Source organism: Hipposideros armiger, unplaced genomic scaffold (genome assembly GCF_001890085.2).
Source record: "Hipposideros armiger isolate ML-2016 unplaced genomic scaffold, ASM189008v1 scaffold_1, whole genome shotgun sequence".
NCBI classification, from domain to species: Eukaryota; Metazoa; Chordata; class Mammalia; order Chiroptera; family Hipposideridae; genus Hipposideros; species Hipposideros armiger.
The window spans coordinates 2,729,234-2,752,815 of record NW_017731351.1 but is presented as its reverse complement, the minus strand read 5'-3'; the positions used below and the strand labels follow the sequence as shown (position 1 = coordinate 2,752,815).

Genomic DNA, 23,582 nt, shown 5'->3' with positions numbered 1-23,582 from the left:
ACAGAACTAGGAAAACCAACACTAAAATTCATGTGAAATCTCATGGGAGCCTGAAGAGCCAAAAACAATCTTTAAAAAGGAGAACAATGTTGGAAATCTCACACGTTTTATTTTAAAACATATTTAAAACTATAATAATTAAAAGAGTGTGGTCCTGGCATAAAGACAGACGTAGATAAAGGGAATGGAATAGAGAGTCAAGAAATAAACCCTTGAGTTGACTTTTTTTATGGTTGAATGATTTTTAACATGCATGCCAAGACCACTCAAAGGGGAAAGGACAAACTTATCAACAAATGGTGATGGGGAAACTGGTATCTACATGCAAAAGAATGAAGTTGGACCATTAACACCATATATATAAAAAAAATTAAACCTAAGACCTAAAACTATAAAATTCTCAAAGGAAATCATAGAGGTGAAGACTCAAGACATTTTGTTTGGCAGTGATTTCTTGGCTCTGACGCCAAAAGCACATGTCATAACACAAAAATGGATAATGAAAATGGAGTACATGAAAATGAAAAATTTATGTGTATTAATGAAAAGGCAGCCTATAGAATATGATAAAATATTTGCGTATCATCTGATAAGAAGTTAGTATTCTTCACTTGTATAAAGAAATTCAACACCCCAACAACAAAAATAACTCAGGTTTTTAAAAAAATGGGCAAATGATTCACACATTTCTCCAGAGATGATATACAAATGGCTAATAAGCACATGAAAATACACTCAACATCACTGCTCATTAGAGAAATATAAATTATTTGCAATGAGAGATTAACTCACACGCATTAGGATGTGTACTTTAAAAATAAAAGGCAAAACCCAGAAAATAGCAGTTGTTGGAGAGGATGTGGAGAAGATGGTACCCTTGTGCACTGTTGGAGGAAACAAATGGCATAGCTGCTACAGAAAGCAATATGGGAGTTCCTCAAAAAACTAGAACTATTTGTACACCCATGTTCATAGCATCAATATTAACAATAGCCAAAAAGTGGAAACAACCCAAATCATCAGATGAATGGATGAACAAAACATGGAGTTGGCGTATACATGTAATAGAATATTATTTAACCTTAAAAAGAAGGAAGTCTGTCATATACTGCACTGGTGATATTTGAGGACATGCTCAATGAAATAAGCAAGCCACAAGGACATATAGTATGAGTGGTGGTGGTTGGTTGAAGGGGGAAATAAGTGTTTAATGGGTATAGAGTTTGTTTTGCTGAATGAAAAGTTTCAGTATCTGTTACACAATAATGAATGTACTTAATATTATAGAACTGTGCACTTAAAGGTGGTGAATTTTATGTTATGTATATTTTTACCAAATAAAAAAGTAACCAAAAAAAAGCTGCTGTTCGTATGTTAATATCAGACAGACTTACACAGTGGACTTTAAGACAAAAACCATTATTAGTACTAAAGAGTGTCCTTTTGTAATGACTAAAAGTGAAGAGATCCATTAGGAAAGTATAACTTAAAATTTAATGTACTTAATATCAAATATGAAACAAAAATCTAGAACAAATCCAGTTGTAATGAATGATTTAATTTAACCCCAAGGAAACAAAAAATTAGAATAATTTGAGAATCAATTCTGCACCTAACAACTGCATAATACATGTTCTTTTTGAGCCTGTCTATAATACTTTAACCAACAGTGTTTATAAAGCAAATTTCAATGAACTGATATTATATAAAACAAATTATTAGTGGAATTAAGTTAGTGTTTAATAATAAAAGTTAAAAAGCAAAATAATAAAACCCTGTATGTTTTGAAACAAAGATGTATTTTACATAATTCACCAAAGAAGAAGCCATAGTGGAAATTAGAAAATCTAAGTGGAATAATAAGTGAATTTAAGAGGTGCACTTAAAGAGATAGGCTTAAATGCAAATATATTAGGGAAAATGCTTGAAATTAATAAGTCAATCCCTAATATTACCTTTGCTGTATAAAATTTTTCCTCCAATTCTTAAACGCTTAAAGTAAAAATGTTTCATGTTGCTTGACAGTACAGTGGCTATGGGTTGGCTTTTGCAGCACTGTGTGTGTGTGTGTGTGTGTGTGTGTATTTCTGTTCTAAGTGTCTTTTCATTTTGGGAATCATGCTGAAAAAGTAGCCCCTATACAGCAACAGTTCATTAATTCACATAAAGGGGATGGACAAGAGACTGTGCTAATGTGTATACAGTTGTATTTAGAGGTGCTGCTTAGATGTTCTTTGTGTACATTTGCTCACATTCCATCGACTAAAGCAAATCATATGGCTATGCCTGTTGGCTGGGCATGTGTATTCTCAAAAGGCATGAAAGGTAATTACATGAAAATGGGATGTAGTTACTGATCATGAAGAAATTTTAAAAGGTATTTTAGGCCAATAATTTGGACATTTAGATAGGATATTTTTCCAGAAAAATATATGACTTACAAAAACTGACTGGAAAAGAAAGTTGCTTGAAACCATTTTTTTTAAACCTTTAAACTTGAAGATAACTTGGCTTTATTAGCAAGTTCTTCTAAAATTGGAATAATTTCAGCCATGCACAAGTACTTCCAATGAATAGTGCTAATAGGACTCAAGTATTTATTGAATTAGTGAGGGGAAAGGAAGGAATACTTTACTAATTTTATGAGAACAGCATAGCCTTAAGACTGATAAGTGAGGAGCACATGAATGAGAATTTCTTAAGAATAGGAATGAGAATCAAAAATGACAGGTAATCTAGGTATAAATATTCTGAAACTATTTTTCACAACCAGATCAGTAACCAAGTTTTCATTTCAATAATGCAAGTTGTACCTTAGAAAAATCAGTCAATGCAATTCTCTCATGAACAGAAGAAAGATTGTGATCACTTCAGTAAATTCAGAAAATGCATTTGATAAGCTCAGCATGCTTATTGGAGATATTTTTAGCCACAGGAATAAAAGAATGTCTTTAGCCTAATAAAGGGTTTCTGCAAAATCCCTTATAAAACAAACATATCACTTTGAAGGGTGAAATGTTGAAGCTAATCTCTTGTAATCAGAATAAGAAAATGAAGGTCACTGTCAAATCTATCAACTATATTGGCTATTAGACCAGTAAGGCAAACAAATAAAAAAGGATAAGGGCTAGAAAGGAAAAAATAAAAATTTAAGATTATGTAAATGGAAACCCCAGAAGCATCCTATGGGTGAGTGATTAGAATTAGTAAGTGCTAAGTAAATTTCTCGGAATTTTTTTTAATCCAGAAAATTTCTACATAACAGCAGTTAGTTGGAAATAGTAACTTTTAAGATTTCATTCTCTAATAGTATAAAACAATCTTAAGAATCTATGTATTTTCTATGGCTGCCGTAAGAAATTACCACAAATTTGGCAACTTAAAACAACACAGATTTATTATTTTGTAGATCAGGAATTCAGGTAAGCTCAGCTGGTTTCTCTGTTCCAGGTTTACAAGACTGAAATGCAGGTGTTCCTGCCTGGGCTCTTATTTGTAGGTTTTAAGAATCACTTCCAAATTCATTCAGATTCTTTGCAGAATTCAGTTCTGTGTGGCCCTGGTTAGAGCTGAGGTTCCTCATTTCCTGTTTGGCTCTTGGAGCCTCTCAGCTCCTTTAGGCCACTTGCATCCTTGGTCAAATTGCAGTCAGTCACAAGTTAACAACTGGTGGAGGAGCCCTGCTTTGCATCTCTCTTTCTTCTGCTGCATCTCTTCTGCCTGTGGCTAGAGAAAGTTGTCTGCGTAAGATCCCTATCTTAGGGTCACTTATTAGAAACCTTACGTCTGCAAAGTCCTTTATGCCACGTATTTAACATAATCAAGTTACAGGGGTTGGGATCTTGACATCTTTGAGGGACCCTTCTGCTTACCATAGGGTAGATTTTTAAAAGGATGGACACAGCAGACTTTCTAAGGAAAGTATTATAATAATTGCAAGGTGTTAGTTGAAGACAAATAGGGAGAGAAATTCCAAAATTCATGTTTGAAAGATCCAATGTGGTAAAGAGGGTAATTTTCCCCAATTGATTCAAAAGTCAATTAAATTTCAATTTCAACAGATACTTTTCAGGAATTTGATAGGTGGATTTCTAAAATTTATACAGAAATGTAAGAGACAAGAAACTCATCACACTCATAAAGGCATAGCAATTTTTTTTTATTTTAGCAGATAAAAGGTATAAAATAGATCATAGAAATGGAATAAGGAGTCCAGTAACAGTTGTGTGCACACTTGGTAAGTGACAGCTGTGATTACCGATCAAAGGGAAGACCTGATTTTTAATATATGGTGCTGGAAAAGTGGTGAAAAAGTGAAATTATAGACATCTGCTTTGTAGTGTCATTCAAATCTGTTACAGCAAAGGACAAAAGCATAAAGCTGTTAAGGGATAAAGACCTTTATGACCTTAGAGTAGGGGAGGGTTTCTCAAGTGGACATAAAAAGCATCATAAAGGACAGTATCACAAAGAATTTTTCATTAAACATGAAAAAGAGTCCACAAAGTGAGAAAAAGATGGTTCCCATTTGTTATTTGATAGGTATTGTAAAATTAATGTACAAATCAAAAGATTCACTAAAAACACTGGTGATAAGACATGAACAAGCATTTCACAAAAGCAGAAGATCAAATGATTGAAATCGTAAAAAGATTTTCAACATTACTAATCAAGAAAATGCACATTAAAGTTTCAGTGGACTATTTCATAAAACCCACCAAAGTTAAAACATCAGACAGAAAAGTGTTTGGGAGTATTGGAACAAGAACTTCATTAGTCTGTGTGGGAGTAAAAATATATGAAACTGTACACTGTGCTCACCATCTCTTCTCAGGAGTATGGTCTTGAGTTGCATTTTTCAAATATGGTAGCCATCATTGAGTCCTCAAAATGCAGCTAGTCCAAAATGAGATGTCCTCTATTGTACAGTATTGGATTTTGAAGACTTAGTAAGAAAAAAAATATATAAAATAGCTCAATGATTTTATAATTATTGCAGTTGAAATAATATTTGGTTAAATAAAATAATAAGGTTGCACCTTTTTAAAATCTTTTTAGTGTAGCTACTGGAAAATTTTAAATTACTTGTGTTTTTATTATGTTTATATTGGACTGTGCTGCCCTAGAGGAATTTAGAAATGTTCATCAGGAATAATTCATAACATTATAGGAGAATTGTTCATTACATTCACAAATTGGAAATAACTAAAATGTCCATGAGCGGTTGACTGATAGGTTGTATAATAAGCAGTGTGATACTATACAGTAGTGAAAATGAATGACAGCTGTACACGTCTTTATCAACGATTCTAGGAAACAATGCTGAGTGCAAGAAGTTAAGTAAGGTTGCATGCAGTGTATGATTGCATAGAGCTCAAGAAAAAGTCAAATGTATTTTTCGGAAACATACATACTTAGAAGGTAATATAAAGAAAAGCAAGGAGTAATCATCACATAATTTGGGTTTTGGGTTGTTTTAGGGGGGAGGGAGTAGGATACACAGGGATTCTCATATAATAACAGTGTTGTGTTTCTAGTAGTTGTTGCACATGTATGTTTAATACATTCTTCTGTATGGCATATTTCATAACAATACTAAAAACAGCCTAGTGTGAATGGGGATGTGTGGGACAAGAAGAGGCAAGCCAAAGCTGTCTGACTCACTTCCTGGAGCTGCAGGGCTGTTGCTCCTTGGGCTAAAGTAAAGTCAAGGTAGGTTGAGCCTGTCTTTCTTTTTTTTTTTTTTTTGCATCCAGATATTCCTGTTCAGTGGCCTGCTTAGAGTGGTGGTGTAAACTCATACAGTGTTGAAGGCTTTATTTGCCAAGGACATACAGATAGGACTTCCATCCCAGAGATATGGTGGGTGGGCCTCTGCATCTTTTCTCTAATATTGCTGGCTGGCCTCTGGGCTTGTGAGGCTCAGGAATTGCCCAGTCTCTTTCCTGACACCTCCCTCTAAGTAGACATTTTAGTTTGAACCTGCAGAACAAGGGAGAGAAGCCGTTACAACCAGTTCCTCAGTCATCATCCTTCTGTCCAGGTTGCTCATGTGGAAACCCAGATAAAAGCTCATACTTTCATAATATTTCCAGCATTTCAGGAAAAACCTTCAAATTGGAAGCTTCTGAATCACACTGGTCGGTCAGTTGATGTCATCTTTAGGCACATGGCATTTGCTGTTGTGCAGCCTTGCAGCTTTTATTCAGTACTTCTTGGAGTATTGTGTGAAGTTCTCTCCTGTGGTCCAAGTTCCCGGAGTTTTTGCATTTACTGGCATTGTGTTGTGTGAGAGAGCATTCCCAGTTGCTGGACGGCCCAGACCATCTGCAGGCACATTGTTGAGAGGTGACACTGGAGGTGGGCTCTGTCTCCTGCTTTGACCCAGACAATGTTCTGGAATTGGTGGAGCCCGTGAGCCTCAGAGACCTGATGCTGTGATTCACTCTGATTTTACTGACTACTACACTGTCTCCTGCTGCCTTCCCCCTTGCAAATGCAGGCCCTTCTCTGTACTTGCTGCAGATGCTTAGAAGAACTTTAATGTTTGTGAAGTCTTTGGTATAATGCTGGAAATGTACAAATTCACAGGAGATGCTGCAGAGTCACTTGGCAGACAGACAGTTGCGTCTTTCTGACTTCGCAATAAAAGAGTACCCTAAACCTCCCCTCACCACCACCACTTGGGCTGTTTTTCTTCTCACTAGAGAACATTACATTGAGAGCCTCTTTGGCAAAGCTGGGACCTATTCCTGACCAGGAGTCAACTTGTGTGCAATTTCCACGAAGTGCAACTCTGGACCAAAAACTTAGTTCTCTGAACTGTAGATGGGGATCATTCATGTCCTTTCTACCTCATAGAGCTGTAGGGTTTTTGAAAGTACCGGGCATGTGTGAGAAAGAACAAAGGGCATTTGGTTAGGTGGGACCAGGAATAATGAATAATATAAATGGAGGGAGACCAGGAATTGAAAGAGTGCAGAAGCTTCACTTTACACGTTTGTGTGTGTGGGTGTGTAGATACATACACACTCAAGGTGCCAAAAAAATGTATACACATTTTAAGAGACCCCTGAAGTGATACTTTGAAACTGTGTTCCCCAGCAGATTTCTCTTCGATGATTTTTGCCTGAATCTATTGCTATGCTGATTACAAGGCAGTAATTTTTTATTTTTGTTATTTCTATGTCAGTTAGCATTCTTCTGTAAAAAAGATATTTCCTCTCTACTCTATTTTTAACACCCCCCCTTTTTTTTTTCTTTAGGTGAGCCATTATGCTACCTGTTGGCAGCTCAGTGGCAGCTCAACTTAGGCCGCGAATCAAACCGGCAACCCTGTTGCTCAGAGCTTGCACTGTTGAGCGAGCTCTTAACCAATTGAGCCATTCCGCCGGCCTTCTCTGCCCCAACCCCTCACCCCTCCCCTGTTTTTTAGTGTCAGTATGGGCTCTGGAATGGATTTCTTTCCTGTCAAAATGTCTCAAATCTGGTCTGGGTAGAGCTCTCTGAAAGTGGCTTGTGTGGACAACTGATATGTCCCTATATGCTTAGCACTTTTCTGCTTCATGACACAAATGGTCTGCTTGCCATTGTGTGTGTGTGTCTTTTTTTACTGTGGTAAAATATATATACATAAGATTTATTATTTAATTATTTTGTAAGTGTATAATTTCTGTTTGCCTTTTAAACGTGGTCTTGCCTGGTTCAATCCTTGAGCTGCTTCTCTTAGTACTTTTTTGTCTTGTCCACAAGTGAGAGAATCTATTCCCAGGTCTTTAATCATTAACTCTTAGTGTCTTTGTGGGGCTCTGCAACTCTATAACCAGTAGCCTGTTAGATTCTCCAGCCGTCTGTCTCGTGTTCCACAGGCATCTCATTATATTCTGTCTCCGAGAAGAAAAATTAAAGGAAATTATGCCACACCTCCTGTATTTTTTGTTTTGGTTAGATACCTTAGGAATCCTCCTCAGCTTCTAGGCAGTTTCTCACCAGGTCCTATTCACCCTTTCCTGTGCATTCCTACTGCCATGCATTACTTTTGGCTTGCATCGTCTCTCCGTGGGGTTTGTACACTAGGTTCTTGGCTTTAGGTCATTCTCTTTCTAGCTTTCCTCTTGACAGAATAGTCGTCCTCCTTCCTTTATTCTTTCCTTCTTTCTTTCTAGCAAGTAAGGGAATTCACTACCAGAAGTCCAAATACCAGTGCTTGCTTTCACGCAAGTCTTTATCTAAGACTGCATAGAATAATTGTGCATATCTCTATCCCCTACTTGGTCTGCTTTCATCTATGTTAGTGTCATTTTCAGTCAGACTTTCTGCATATGGTGGCAATAATGGCTACAGACAGTTACAGGCTTACATTATTTTCAAAGTAAGTGATCTCAAGGAAAATATGCAAATCTCTCAAATTTCTAAAATATAAACCTGACCATTTTTCTATATTCCTTAATGTTTAGTCAATACTTCTTTACCCCACTGAAGATAAAGCTTGAATTTCTCGGCAAACACAGATTCCTGATTTGGCTTTTACATATCTATCTACATTGAGCTACTGCTTTCAGCTTTAAAGTTCATACTCTTTAATACCTATTGCATGTGTTGTTTCCTTTGCCTGCAGTATCTTTTCACTCTGTTTACTTGCAAAACTCCTTTTCATTGTTTAGATTGAAAAACCCAGTTTGGGTATTATTCTACCAGGAAACACTTCTTTTATTTTTTAGAATTTTTTTTATTGGGGAATTGGGGGATGGGAACAGACAAGTTGCTGTCCTTTTGTTCTTCAGTCTAGTTGTGGAGGACGTTGCTTCACTGGCCCATGTTGGTATTATCATTGTGCTCTTCCCTGGCGAGGCAGATGAGTCGAGACAGATCAGTTGCCAGCTTCTGGACGGCCGCTTACGGCGGCTGCTGGCCACTCACACTGGCTGCTGGCTACACACAGTAGCCCATGGCAACCTCCCTGCCATCGCTGGCAACTCACGGCAGCCCAGCTCCAGGTTGAGCTGTTGTTCAGCATCTTAGCTGTAGAGGGCAGTGTCACTGGCCCTCATATGTGGGATCCGAACTGGGCCCCTCTGGCATCCCAAGCCAGCTCTTAACCAATGCGCCATTCAGCCGGCCCAGGAAATACTTCTTTGATAGTTTTTACTTTTTCCACGCAGAAAAGTCACTCTTCTGTTCTACCTTTGAACCTCATACATACCTATTTTTAACTCTTATACTGAAACAGTTGTTTACAAGTGTTTCTTATCCACTACATAATTAAGCCTATTTAGTCCCTTTTTGAGCAAGGGAAGGTATACATTTATAAAACAACAACATCCAGTTGTGGTAAACTAGGTAATTCACATCTCCTGCTGAGAACAACTAGTAAAGTAGGTTCAAAAAAATCTATAGAGCTAACAGATAATAAAGAATCATGTGGTCAAAATCTGGAAGAAGGAACTTGAAAGAAGCATGACTGGCATTAGGGTCTGCATTTCCCTTAAAGGTATCTGCCAGTTCCAAAAGAAGCAACTGAGAAGCTGAAAAGAGATTTCTTTAAAAACTCATGAGACTAAGGTGACAAAAATTGGAGTTCAGAGACCAGAGAAGGATTTCCAGTAAACCTTAGAAAAGGCTTATATCCTAGAAATTAGGGTGAACTGGAAAAGATTTGCTTTCAAAAGCGCCATCTTCTAATCATTTTAATCCCTTATTAGATAGATCAGCATGGTCATGCCTCTAGCCATTTGACTGAAGCAAACACAAATACCTTCTAGAGAAAATATTATGCTAGGCCTTAATTTTTCAATAGTAATGTCTGGCCCTCAAAAAATAATTAAGCATACAAGAAGACAAGAAGATGTGATAAAAAACAAAACAACAAAAACAAACAACAGAAGATAGAGACAGACCCATAAAGATCCAAATAATAGAATTATCAAACAGACTTTAAATTAGCTATTGTTAATATGATTTTTTTAAAAAAAGATAAGATAGAGAATTTCAGCAGAGAATTAGAAACTTTAAAAAGGCATCAAATGGAAGTTCCAGAAATGAAAAATATAATACTGAGTGGAATGGATTGGCTTGAGAGTAGTTAAGTACAGCTAAATACAGAATTACTAAACTACTAGATGAGTCAAAAATCCGGTGTGAAACCTGGAGCAAAAAAAGATGTAAAATACAGAAAACAGTGTAAGCAACATAGAAGATATAGTCAAAAGGTCTCATATACATTTGATTGGGTTCTCAGGAGAGAGAGGAGTTAGAGAATAAGGCAAAAGTAATATTTGAAGAGATTGTGGCTGATATTTTACCTACACTGATGAAAGATAGCAAGGGATAAATTCAGGATGTCCTATGAACTCTAAAGAAATGCAAAGAAAACCAGAACAGGCCATCATTGTAAAACTGCTGAAAAGAATAACAAAAGTGAAAGACAAAGGACTAATTACACCAGCTTTGTTTTGTTTAGTGTAGTGTCAATGTATTTTAAAATCTACACATGTATTTACCCTTTCCATTGCTCTTTGTTCCTTTATCTTCAAGCTTCTTCCTGGAATCATTTTCTTCTGCCTAAAAAACTATTTCCTTTAAAGCAGATCTGCTGAAAATCAATTTCTGTTTTCATGTTTCTGGTAATTATTTTACCTTCATTTTTTAAACAGCTTCATTGAGATATAATTTACATACCATAAAATTCATCTATTTTAAGTTTACAACTAAGCAATTTATTTACCTTTATTTTTGAACACAAATTCCCTTTATATACTGTGATTATATCATCCAGTTGTCTCCTAGCTTCCATTGTTTCTGCTGAGAGGTTAGCTGTGAGTCTTACTGTTGATGCTTCTAAAGTAATTAGTCAGCATATTGCTTATATTTAGGGGGAGAGGGATGGTAGCGATGGGAAGAGATTTGAAGTCTATTTCTAGGATGGTAGTAATATCTTAACCTGAGTGGTGTTCACAGGTCTGCTCACTTTTGACTACTCATTGAGATGTATACTTATGATTTAATGCACTTCTCTAGTGTTTGTGTATATATGTGCATGTGTTATATATCTTAATGAATTAGTTTTAAAAGTTAAAAACAAAACAGAAGCATAATGTTTGTGTTCCCATTAGGGTATAACTGTTATTTATCTTTGCCATGTGCTGAACATACAGTAAATGTTTATTGAAGTGGGAGCTGCTAGTAGTGAGCTCTGTAGCAAGATAAGGGGCAGTGAGAAGTAATGGCTGAATTAGTTTGAAGAGGCTATTGAAGACTTTTGGGAAAGCAATTTTGGTAAACGGGTAAGAGCTGAAGTAATCGTTTAAGGCATTTTCATGAAGATAGCTCTTCGTTTAAAGGCTAACAGGATCTAATTAATGATATGAGCTGAAAAGTATTCATTTTTGAAGACAGAAGGAAAAGATTGTTTGGTTAGCTATTAAGAGCAAAGCACTACAACTATTATAATGATGATGCTTAATTAGGTTTATCTGACAACTTTTATTATGGTTTTTTACCTGCTTAAACCGTCTTTAGATGTTACTCTGTAAACGGTAGTGGACCCATCAGCACTGAGTGGTGTAGATGGGATATAGGGTTTATTGGGTAAAACTTACAAGTAGTGAGTACAAGCATTCCCCCCCTTTTTTTTTTTGTTCCACAGTTTAGACCAGGGATGGATGGTCTTCACAAACCATGGCAAGATGGTCTTCCAGTAGAGAATGGCCTCCGCCTGTCTAATGCTCTACACATATGACCATGTGACAGTAGTTAGCACGGGGAAGCTTCCGGAGCCCCAGGGGCAGGGATTCTTCCTTGAAGCTAACAACCCAGACCTACTGAGCCTCCTTGCTGTGAACTTCATAAAAGGGTTTGGAATTGATAGCTCCAGGGTCGTCTAGATTTATCTTAGGTCATGTTTTCCATTACTAGAAAGTAAAGTGAAAACTTCTTGGTGATATTAAAGGCCTAGTAGCTTTCTCCAACTTGTCAGGCCTTTTTGCCACTGGCTCTACACAAATTTTCTCATTCACTGGGTAATTTTCTAATAAATGATTGCTCATTCCAAGCTTCTCATCTTTGTTCATGTTACCTAATTTAGAATGCTTTTCCCTTTCTCTAAATTCTCACTCTTCAAGAGCTGCTTTTGTCCCATCTCTTCTGTGATGATCTCAGTTCTTCTACCAAATATTATCACTTTTCATGTACTGCCTAATACTAGTATTTATGTGTACATTTCCTTCTTTCTGTCTTAACTTGTAAATTCCTTAAGGGTAGGGAACATGCATTAGATTACTTAGTAGCCTCTATAATACCATATTTGCTCAGCAAATAATTAATGAGTGGATTGTACAATGTATTTTAATTATAAAATAATCATAGTATATCAGAGTTCTCTATGCCTCTTTAGACTGAATATTAATTGTTAAGTAGAATGCTTGATTCTCTACTAGAGCATCTTTTTTTGTTGTATTTAATCCCTGTTTTAAAAATTCATTTTTTGAGGTTGGTGTCAATTATTGTCTGTTGGTTACTCTATTAGCCAGTTTAGTAATTAGATTCCTCCGTTCTACTTCAGCAAGAAGTTGAGAACTTTAAGAAGCTAAATCTCATTAGTAAAGAGCAGTTTGAAAACCTAACACCTGAACTTCCTTTTGAGCCAAACCAAGAAGTTCCTGTAGCACCTTCACAGTCCAGGCAAGGTATGTAAATCTGCTTTTGTGTAAGTGTCTGAGTACTATTAAAGCAGTTCTAAATTGCTTTTAAAGTTTGCTACTTTTTTTAATTTGTGGAAAACATTTAGATATCTGGTAAAAGACTAGAATTTTAAAACTCAACTTTTATTTACCTTTTGGTGCACTTCAAAACATTTTAGAGATTTAAAGATACAGATCGTAAATTTAATGAGACAGTCTTGTAGTACATGGACAGAGTTTGAATCCCACCTTACTCTTGGTGAATAGGCAAGTAATCACAAAGGTGACCTTAGGAGTCACCTGTCAGACCCAGATGCTTACTTAAAAGTAGGCAAAATCAGTTGGTTTTTTATGTCTCATTGGATTTTGAGATTGTGGGACTGTTTCTCTTCTCCACATAAAGAAACATTTTCACTGACTTGCTGATTTTTAAAAATACACCACTAGCTCATTCTTTTGTTTAAGGCCTTACTCTTTGTATAAAAATGTAAATGCATTTGGGATAGTCATAAAAGAATGATTTTGTTATAGTCTTTTCTGAAGTTAGTTTAACAACAAACTTAATTTGGAAAACTTCAAATATATACAAAAACAGAGCAAATTGTATAATGAATTCCCCATGTGCCTGTTACCTATCCATTAACTGCTTAATCATATCATAGCCAATTTTGTTTCATTTTGACTCCACTTGATTCTTTTGAAGCAAACTCCTAATCATATTATTCATATTTTTGATCCCTAAATATTTCTGTATATGTCTTTAAAAAAAAGGACTATCTCTTTTAACACATAAGTAGCACAGTACCATTATCACATCTGAAATTAACATTACTTCCCTGATATCAAATACTTAAGTGTTTACATTTCCTCATTCACGTTTAAAAAAAAAAACAGGATCCTTATAAGTTCCAAATATTGCAGTCGGTTGATATGTCTCTTTTAGTTTATAGGTTCATACTATTTTTTTTTCCTTGCAATTTATTTTTGAAAAAACTGGGTTGTTGATCCTGTAGAATTTGTCACATTCTGCATTTTAGTGATTATATCCTCATGGGTTTATTCAACCTGTTTTCTGGTCCTGAATTTTCTATAAGTATTATTTTAATACAGAGACTTGATAAGATTGAGGCTCAAACATGTGTAATATGTCATATATAGTATTGAATACCAGGAGGCAGTAATGCTCGACTGTCCCACTTTGTGTGGTGTTAGTAGCCATTGATAATCATTGCTTGTAGCTGTTATTTCATAAGGGGCTGTAAAATGGTAATAATTGTGTGTTGTTGTTTTTTAACAACTTTATTGGGTAATTAGGGGGAGGGAACAGTGTTGCAGAATCAGGGAAGGGGGATAGACAAGTTGCTGTCCTTTTTTCAGTCTAGTTGTGGAGGACGTCACTTCTCTGGCCCATGTTGGTATTGTGATCATTGCACTCTTCCTGGCTGAAGCAGATCAGTTGCTGGCCATTGGACGGCAACTGACACTGGCTACTGGCTGTCACTGGCGACTGACAGTAGCCCAGCTCCAGTCGAGCTGTTGTTCACCATCTTAGCTGTAGAGGGCACAGCGTCACTGGCCCATGTGGGATCTGAACCCGTGGCCCTGCTGCTCAGAGCTCACATTCTCAAGCCAACTCTTAACCAACGTGTCACTCGGCCAGCCCCGATAATTCTGTTTTTATCATTGCTTCTTAATTTAGTAGATAGAATACTTCCATAAAAAGAACATCCTTTAGTTGAGTATTTGTTTATTTTGAGATAGAGTTCTCACAGGAAAGGGAATGAAAGCTTAATTCTTTCTCTTTTTTAGTAGTTTTCAAAGTTAGGAGCTGCCTTACATCCTTCATTGGTGAACAATGAGATTTAGTTTATTGTTTGTTTTGTTTTTTAATTATCATTATGACCTCATAAATACCTTAAATGGGTTTCACTCTAGTGTAGTTATTTTTCTTATTGATTCTTGTGGTAGTTATCAGTTTTTTGACTGAGCTTCAAATCTACCTTGCATTGATTTGTTCTATTAACGTTCTAGTTTACCAGCTGGCAGGATGTTAAGCTTTGTCAGTAGTGTTTCTAGGCCTTTTGAACTGAAAGAGCTTAGAAGTTTTTTTAAGGAAAAATACATTATGAATTGATGTTATTTTCTGCTCAAATTTAGGAATAAAGATTTTAATTCATTTGATTTTGTATTTGTACTGGCTTTTACTTACATTAAAAAAAATCTTTGTTTCTAACCGCTAACAGAATTATGTATTTATCCTATGATATAATAGTTTTTGAATAACAATAATGTTAAATAATATTACTGTGAACACTGAAAAAAAGTTACTTGTTTTAAAGCTCTTTGTACTTCTAAACTATAAACTTTTTAAAACTTTATACGTTTAAACTTTTTTTTTTAGTTTTTAGGATATTCCACTAAGTATGGTCAGTCTAATTACAAGATTTTTTTGTCTTGTTTGAGTACATTGATAATTTATGCTCCTCAGCACATCATACAGAGAATGAAAGTCTCAAATTAAAAGATGAATTTTGCAATGCATAAAAGCAACAACGAATTAGTATAAAAATCTAAAACCTTAAAAATCAATAAGAAAAAAGTTTGCATCAATAGAAAAAGTAGGAAACAAAGCATGAAGTGGAGCTTCACATAGAAGAAAACCAAACGGCTGATAAATATAAAAAGATGCTACCCTCTTTACTTTGCTGAGATTTGCAATTAAAACCATAATGACATATACCATATTATAACTCAACAGTTTCACTACAAGACACTGTCACAAATGTTTTTCCATCCCTTGTTTGATATAGAAAAAGCAATTTACAACTAAAAAATGCTGATTTCTGGCAGAATATATTATAAGATGTATATTGACATAAAGGGAAAATATACAGCAGTGGAAAATGAAAAGAACTAAAGTTACATGTGACAAAATAGGTTATTCTTAAAAATAGAGGCTATATGAAATGAACCAGATACACACAAAGAAGTTTACTCAGTGTAATGCCATAATATAAAATACACAATTCATGGATACATGCATAGTGTATAGAAACCATGAAGAGCAGCAGGAATTATTACTACAAAAACTTAATATAACGGTTTACTCCTGACAGAAGGAGGTAGTCCCATTTGGAAAGTTGTACATGGGTTTGCACATTTCTGGAATTTATATATTGGTCTGGTTGATGGGTATTTGGCTATCAACTCTATGTGTCTAAAATTTTGCCTTCCTAGGTTATAAGTGATTAAGCTCTTCCAAGTAAAAAGTCTCAGATATTTACCAAAATGTTTTTTGGATACTGTGTTTTTGGAAAGCTTGAATTTTTTCCAGACCTAATTTCTTGTTCTCATTTTAGTTTCTAAGTCAACCCAATTTTTATACTTATATATGCATTCATTAATCTTCCTTTGTGTGCTATAATATTCAGTTTAAAAAAATAAAGCAAAGAAATAAAATGAAGGAAACATTAAGAAGATAAAAATCAACCCAATATATTGCTATAAGAAATATTGAATAGATTAAGTTTGAAAGAAAATTAGTGATTGGATTTAAAGAAAATTTAGCTCTATGCTGTTTGTTTGTATGTCATAAGTAGAAAGATTGACAGGTAAAAGGCTGGGAAATTCTATAAAACATGATACTAATAAAAAGAACTGGTATTGCTATTACAGAATAAAATTTAAGGCATAAAGAAGGTATTTATGTCACTATCTTCAGTATCTTTCTATTTATATCCTATACCGATCCAAACAGACCTCTGCCTCTCACACCCCAAACAGGCTTTTGATAGTGCCTCCAGAGATTTCCTTGTTCAAGAGGGGTCAGATTGATCCTTATCTTACCCTCCACCTACCTGGTTGAATCACTCTGGGTCTTCTTCCTGTTTACTTCTTCTATTTCATGGAGACTTAGTTGCTAGTTCTTCCCCATTTCCCTAAGCTTTGGATGCTTTCTAGTCGTACAGGTGGAAAAACAAAATCTTGGTTTCATCCTTTATCCCTTTCTTTTTCAATCTCCGTATCTTATTTATTGGTAGGTTATATCCATTACCCTTTAAAAGATATCCAGAACCTACCCAACTTCTCACCTTCTCTTATTTCTATCACTTTGCAAAAGCCACCATCATTTTCTCACTGATTAATTATAATAGCTCCTGACCTGTCCCCCTCCTTTCATTATGACCACCTTGTAAGGATTTAGTTATCTTTTTTATTTCCTTTTTTTTTAAGTAAAGTATTATTTCAGTAAATTTCATATTTTTTGTATGTACAGTTTGGGGATTTTGACAGATGTGTACAGTCATATAAATACCATAGTTCAGTTACTTATAACCTCAGAATTCCCCCCTGCCTCTTGGTAGTCAAACCTGTGCAAAGCTTTTGGCAGCTATTTTCTATTTTTGACCCCTGTAGTTTTCCCTTTACCAGAATATGTAAATGGCATCATATAGAGCATAGCCTTTTGAGTCTGGCTTCTTTCATTTAGTATAGTGCATTTGAGATTCATCTATATTTTTGTGTGTTGTTTGTCCCTTCTACTGATAAGTAGTATTCCATTACATGGATGTACGGGGTTAATTTATCGTTAGTTGAGGGACATATAGGTTGTTTTAATTTAGGGTGATTATGAGTAAAGCCACTATAAGTATTTGCTTACTAGTTTCTATGTGAATGTAAGTTTTCATTTCACTTGGGTAAATATTTTGTAGTGGGATTGCTGGGTCATATGGTTAAGTGTGTGTTTAAGAAACTCTGTTTTCTGAAGTGGCTGTGCCATTTTGCGTTCCTACCAGCAATGTATGAGGGTTCCAGTTTCTCTGCATCCTCACCAGCACTTGGTATTGTTAGTTGTGGGGTTTTTTTGTTTTTGTTTTTTAATTTTGCCATTCTAACAGGTATGTAGTAGTATTTCATTGTGACTAATGATGTCGAACATCTTTTCATGTATTATTTGCCATCAGTATATCTTTGGTGAAATGTCTGCTCAAATCTTTTTACTTTTGTATTGAGTTGTTTTCTTATTGAGCTTTGAGATTTCTTTATTCTGGATACAGAATAAAGTCCTTTATTACATATGTAACCTGCACATATCTTCTCCCAATCTGGGACTTATCTTTTCATTTTCTTAAGAGTGACTTTTGAAGAGCAGAAATTCTTTTTAATGATGTGTAATTTTTCATTTTTTTAATTTTATGGATTGTGCTTTTGGTGTCTATGTAATAAATCTTAGCCAAATACAAAGTTACAAGATTTTCTCTTAGAAGCTTTATATGTTTCATATTTATATAATTTAGATCTCTATTCAAATTTTGGTTAACTTTTTTCTTTTTTTCCACCTCGCTCATTTCTGGTTTTTGTTTTTTGTGTGTTTTTTAGTACAAAACAATGTAATAGTTAGATAATTTTTTTCTTTTTGGTATGTGATATAGGTATAGATATTAATATCAAACAATTTCAGCAGTATTTGTTTGGAAAGTCATTCTCCTTTGAATTCCCTTCTCACCTTTGCCAAACCCAATTAACTATGCATACAGATCTAATTTTGGAGTCTATATTCTGTTCATCTTATCGCTATATTTATTCCTTTGCCACTAGTACAACTTGATAATACTCTTAAAACTAGTGTATGTCTTTCATCCTTTTTTTTTTTTTTCAAAATTGTTTTGGCTATTCTAGTTTCTTTGCATTTTCATGTAAATTATAGAAACAGCTTATTAATTTCTATGAAAACTGCTGGTATTTTGATTGGAATTTCATTGGATGTACCCATTAATTTGGGAAGAATTAACATCTTAATAGTATTGAATCTTCTAATCCATGAATGTCATGTACGTCTCCATGTAAGTGTTTTTTTTGTGTGTGTGTGTGTGTGTTTTTTTTGATGTGCAACTTTTTTTTTAAGATTTTTATTGGGGAATTGGGGAATGGGGACAGTGCTGGGGAATTGGGGAAAGGGGATTAGACAAGTTGCTGTCCTTTTGTTCTTCAGTCTAGTTGTGGAGGATGTTTCTTCACTGGCCCAAGTTGGCACCATCATTGTGCTCTTCCCGGATGAGGCAGATCAGTCGCCGGCTTCTGGATGGCCGCTCATGGCGGCTGCTGGCAGCTCACACTGGCTGCTGGCTACACACGGTAGCACATGGCAACCCATTGCAGCAGGGGCTGCAGCCTACACCGTCACTGGCAACTCACGGCAGCCCAGCTCCAGGTTGAGCTGTTGTTCAGCATCTTAGCTGTAGAGGACAGTGTCACTGGCCCTCATATGTGGCATCCTAACCGGGGCCCCCTGGCGTCCCAAGCCAGCTCTTAACCAACGTGCCACTCGGCCGGCCCTCCATGTAAGTGGTTTTTTTGTTCCTCATTGTTTTGTAGTTTTTGATGTATTTTGTACATATTTTGTTAGCTGTACCCCTAAGTATTTTATGATTTCAATGCTTGTAAATGGTGCTTTAAAATTTTTACTTTCAAATTCATTATTGCTATTATATAGAAATATTGATTTTTGTATGTTATGATTTTTTTTTTTTTAGCTGAGCCATCCTGCCACCTGTTGGCAGCTCAGCAGCAGCTCAGCTCGGGCTGTGAATCAAACCGGGGACCCTGTTGCTCAGAGCTGGAACTCTTGAGTGAATGATGTTATTTTTATGTATCAACTTAACTGAATCAGATAGCTGGTTAAACATTATTTGTGGGCGTATCTGTGAGGCTCTTTCTGGATGAGATCAGTATTTGAATTGGTGGGTTTAGTAACTAGATTGCCTTCCCCAGTGCGGGTGGGCGTGATCCAATCCATTGAAAGCCTGAATAGAACAAAAAAGATGGAAGAAGGAGGAATTTGCCCTTTTTGTTGCCTCATTGTTTGAGCTGGGTCATCGCATCTCACCTTCTGGCCTCAGACTGGTATTTATATCATCTACTCCCCCAGTTTCAGGCCTTTGTACTCAGACCGCTGGCTTTCCTGAGTCTTCAGTTTACAGATGGGCAGACTGTGGGGCTGCTTATCCTCCACAACCTCATGAGCCAATTCCTCGTATTAAATACCCTTTTATATCCTCTTGGTTCTTTTACTCTGGAGAATCCTAATACAACCTGATATCCTGTGACATTGGTAAACTTACTAGTAGTTCTAGTAGAATTTTATAAATTCTTTGATATTTTCTACATAGACAGTCATGTTGCCTATGAGTAGATGTAGTTCTCTTACTTTTCTATCTGTATTTCTTTTTCTTTTGTCTCTCTCTCTCTCTCTCTCTCTCTCTCTCTCTCTCTCGTTTTTTTTCTTATTTGCCCTAGTTAGGACCTCCAAGATGATGTTGAATGGGAATGATAAGATGTGACATCCTTGCCTTGTTCCTGATTTTAGGGGGGAAGCAGTTTTTCATCATTAAGTATGATATTCATTGTAGGTTCTCCATAGATGCCCTTTATTAGGATGAAGTCAGTTTTTGCTTCATTTATTTTGAAGCTCTTTTGTTAGGTGTACTATACCCTTATTTTTATTGTGTCCTCTTAGTGAGTTTACCTTTTTATCAGTATGTGGCATCCTTTTTTTATCCCTGGTCATTTTCTTTGCTCTGAAATCTAGTTTTATCTTTTTTTTTTTTTTTTAGTGAGCCATCCTGCTACCTATTGGCAGCTCAGCGGCTGCTCAGCTTGGGCTGGACTCGAACTGCTATTGCTCAGAGCTCAAACTCTTAGAGTGAGCTCTTAACCAACTGAGCCACTAGGCCGCCTCTAGTTTTATCTTACTTTTATATAGCCATTCCAGCTTTCTCTTGATTACCCTTTGCATGGTATGTAGTGTGTTTCTCCATCCTTCCACTTGTAACCTACCCATTTCATAATATTTGAAGTGAGTTTGTTATAAAGAACATATAGTTGGGTCTTTTTTTTTTTAATTTAGTCAGACAACTTGTCTTTTAATTGATGTGTTTAGACTGTGTACACTTAAGGCAATTATTGATACGTTTGGATTTAGATCCACCATTTACTATTCATTTTCTGTTTATTCTCTGCTTTTTGTTTCTGTTTCCCTTTTTTTGTCTTTTTGGGTAATTTGTAATTTTTTTGCATTTTAATTTATTTGGCCATATATATCTTTTTTGTATAGCTTTTTTAGCGGTTGCTCTAGGGATTGCAAAATAGTTAACTTTTCACAGTTTATTTAGACTCAATATTTTACTAGCTCGGTAGGAATGTAGAAATCTTATTTGTATATAGGTTTTTTTGTGCTATAGTCATATTATGTCTTCATACATTGAAAACCCCTTCAGACAGTGTTTTATATTTTACTTTTAACTACCTTGTATGTTTTAAAGAACTTAAAAGTAGTGTAGTACACATGCGCGCGCGCACACACACACACACACACACACAGATGTGTGTGTGCCAAAAAAATGTATACACATTTTAATAAAGGAAAAACACTGTATTAAAATTGTAATACTCAATATATACTGATAACAAAAGATGAATACAAGTCATGTGTATACATTTTTTGGCACCCCCTGGTGGTGTGTGTGTGTGTAAATCAAGATTTTTTTTTTTACCATTTCTCTCGTTCTTCCTCTATTTGTGATATTCCAAGTTTCCTTCTGGTATCATTTCCTTCTGCTTGAAGTGTATTCCTTAGCAATTTTTTAGAGTAATTCTATGATTTATCTTACTTTTCCTTCTGATGAAGTCTTTATTTCACCTTCATTTCTAAAGGGTGTTTTCACTGGATATAGAGTTATGGAGTGACTTTTTTTGTTCATGCCGCTCTTTTCTGGCCTTCATGGTTTCTGATAAAAAAAAAAAGTGTAGTCATTCAGATTGCTCCCTTACATGTAATACGTTCTTTTTCTCTAGCTATTTTCAAGAATTTGTATTTGGTTTAAGTTTTCAGCAATTAGAGTGTGATGTGTCTGGGCATGGATATTAATTAGGTTTATCAATGATGGAGTTCTCTTAAGTTTCTTGACTATAGGTTTGTGCCTTTAGCCAAACTGGGGAAATTTTTAGCTATTATTTCTTCAGAAAATGTTTTATCTCTGCACCCTTTCTCCTTTTCTAGACCTTTTGCTGTTATCCTACAGGTTTCTGAGGCTGTTAATTATTTTCTAATTGTTTTTCTTTGTTGTTCAGATTGAATAAATGGTATTGACTCTTGCTGCTTTTAATAGTTTCTCTTTATTACCATTGTAAGCAATTTAATTATGGTTGGCTCAGTGTAATTTTCTTCATGCTTTGTGCTTGAGCCTTCTTGAGTTTTGGATGTATGTGTTTATATATTTTAAATCAAATTTGGAAAATTTTCAGCCATTATTTTAAATTAAAATTTAAAATTTTTTAAATTCATATTTTTTTGGTACTTTTTTTCTTTCTTTCTTTAAGACTCCAGTTACATGTATCTTAGGTTACATAAAGTTATCCAATGGCTCACTAATGTTCTTTTCATTTTTTTTTTTTCCAGGTGAGGGGAGTCTCTTTTTCTCTGTGTTTTGGGTAATTTCTACTCTTGTGGCTTTAAGTTCATCAATCTTTTTTCTGCAGTGTCTAATGTATTTTTAAACGCATCTCATGTGGTTTTTATTTCATCTGTTGTGTTTTTCTTCTCTAGAAGTTTTATTAGGTTCTTCTGTTTATTGTCTGTATCTGTTTTTGATATGTTCATACTTTCTTCCACCTTACCGAATACATGAAATATAGTTAAAATGCCTTTTTCTCTCTCTCCCTCCCTCCCTCCCTCCTTCCCGCTCTCCCTCCCTTCCTTCCTCCCTTCCTTCCTTTCTTTTAGCAAGCAAAGTGTAAATTCAGTATTTAGATCCATATCTGTCTAACCGCTCTGGTTCAGTGGTTGGCAGATTGTGACCCACAGGCCAAAACTGGCACATCATGGTGTCCACACCCTTCATTTACATATGGCCTATGGCTGTGCTACAGTGGCAGGATTGAGTAGTTTCAACAGAGACTATATGACCTGAAAAGCCAGAAATATTAATACCTAGCATTAATACCTACAGAAAAAAATTAATACCTACAGAAAGAAATTTGCTGAGTCCTGCTTCAGTGGCATTTTATTTATAAGGAAAAATAAAGTGCCAGTTCTCATGTAGCATTTTTTATTATCAGCCCTTACTGAACACCAACAGAACAATATTATAAGTTCTGTTTATAAAGGGAATTCCTGTCTATAAAGACAATGAGACTATGGACAAGATTCATTTGGTCCAGGTATACAGCTGTGCAATGATTTGATTTGGCAGCAGTAAAATTTAGAAAACCTTAAGTCGTAGACTAGTCAGCACTACCCCTAGGCCAGTACCTCTGAAAGTTTAGCAAATACCTGATTCACCTGGAAAGCTTGTTAAAAAAAGTTAAAGGATTCTGTATCCAGTGTTTTTGGTTTAGTAAGTTGAGGTGGGACCTAAGAATATGCATTTCTAACAAGTTCCCATGTCATGCTGATGCTTCTGGTTGGGAATACACTTTGAAAATCCATGCTTTAGCCTAGTCCTCTGAAATATCAGTCTTCTCTGATAAACTTTTAGCAGAAACGGGATGCTAGACAATCAGAGGTTCTCTGAAGTACACATGACCTAGTCTTTTGTTTTTTGTGTGTTTTACAGCTATTGGAGGTATAATTTGCATACCATAAAATTAACTCAGGTTAAGTGTATAGTTTGATGCATTTTAGTAAATTTGTATAATTGTACACCAGCACCACAATTCAGTTTTAGAACAGTCCCATCAGGCTAAAAGGTTTCCTCGTGATCATTTGCAGTCAGTCTCAACACTCAACTTCCTTCTGAACCAGTAATCTACTTTCTGTCTATGTCTTTGTATGTCCAGAAAGTTTATATGAATGGAATCATGTGTCTGGCTTCTTTCAATAAATATAAAACTTTTTTTTTTTTTTTT

The 23,582-nt window shown here is 35.5% G+C and overlaps 1 protein-coding gene across 2 annotated transcripts in view; it reads left to right on the top strand.

The window, feature by feature from the left end:
- Positions 1-22,247, top strand: part of LARP1B (La ribonucleoprotein 1B) — a 70,967-nt gene extending 48,720 nt beyond the window's left edge. Inside the window, exons 12-13 of one of the 2 annotated variants that reach the window (XM_019663871.1) lie at positions 12,560-12,683; positions 22,135-22,247. In XM_019663871.1, coding sequence (XP_019519416.1) covers positions 12,560-12,683; positions 22,135-22,232 — 222 coding nt within the window. In that variant the 3' untranslated portion in view covers positions 22,233-22,247. Of the gene's footprint in view, positions 1-5,605; positions 5,675-12,559; positions 12,684-22,134 lie in introns of those variants that run through there. The other variant, XM_019663947.1, reaches the window with a different exon arrangement.
- The last annotated feature ends 1,335 nt before the right edge of the window (positions 22,248-23,582 follow it).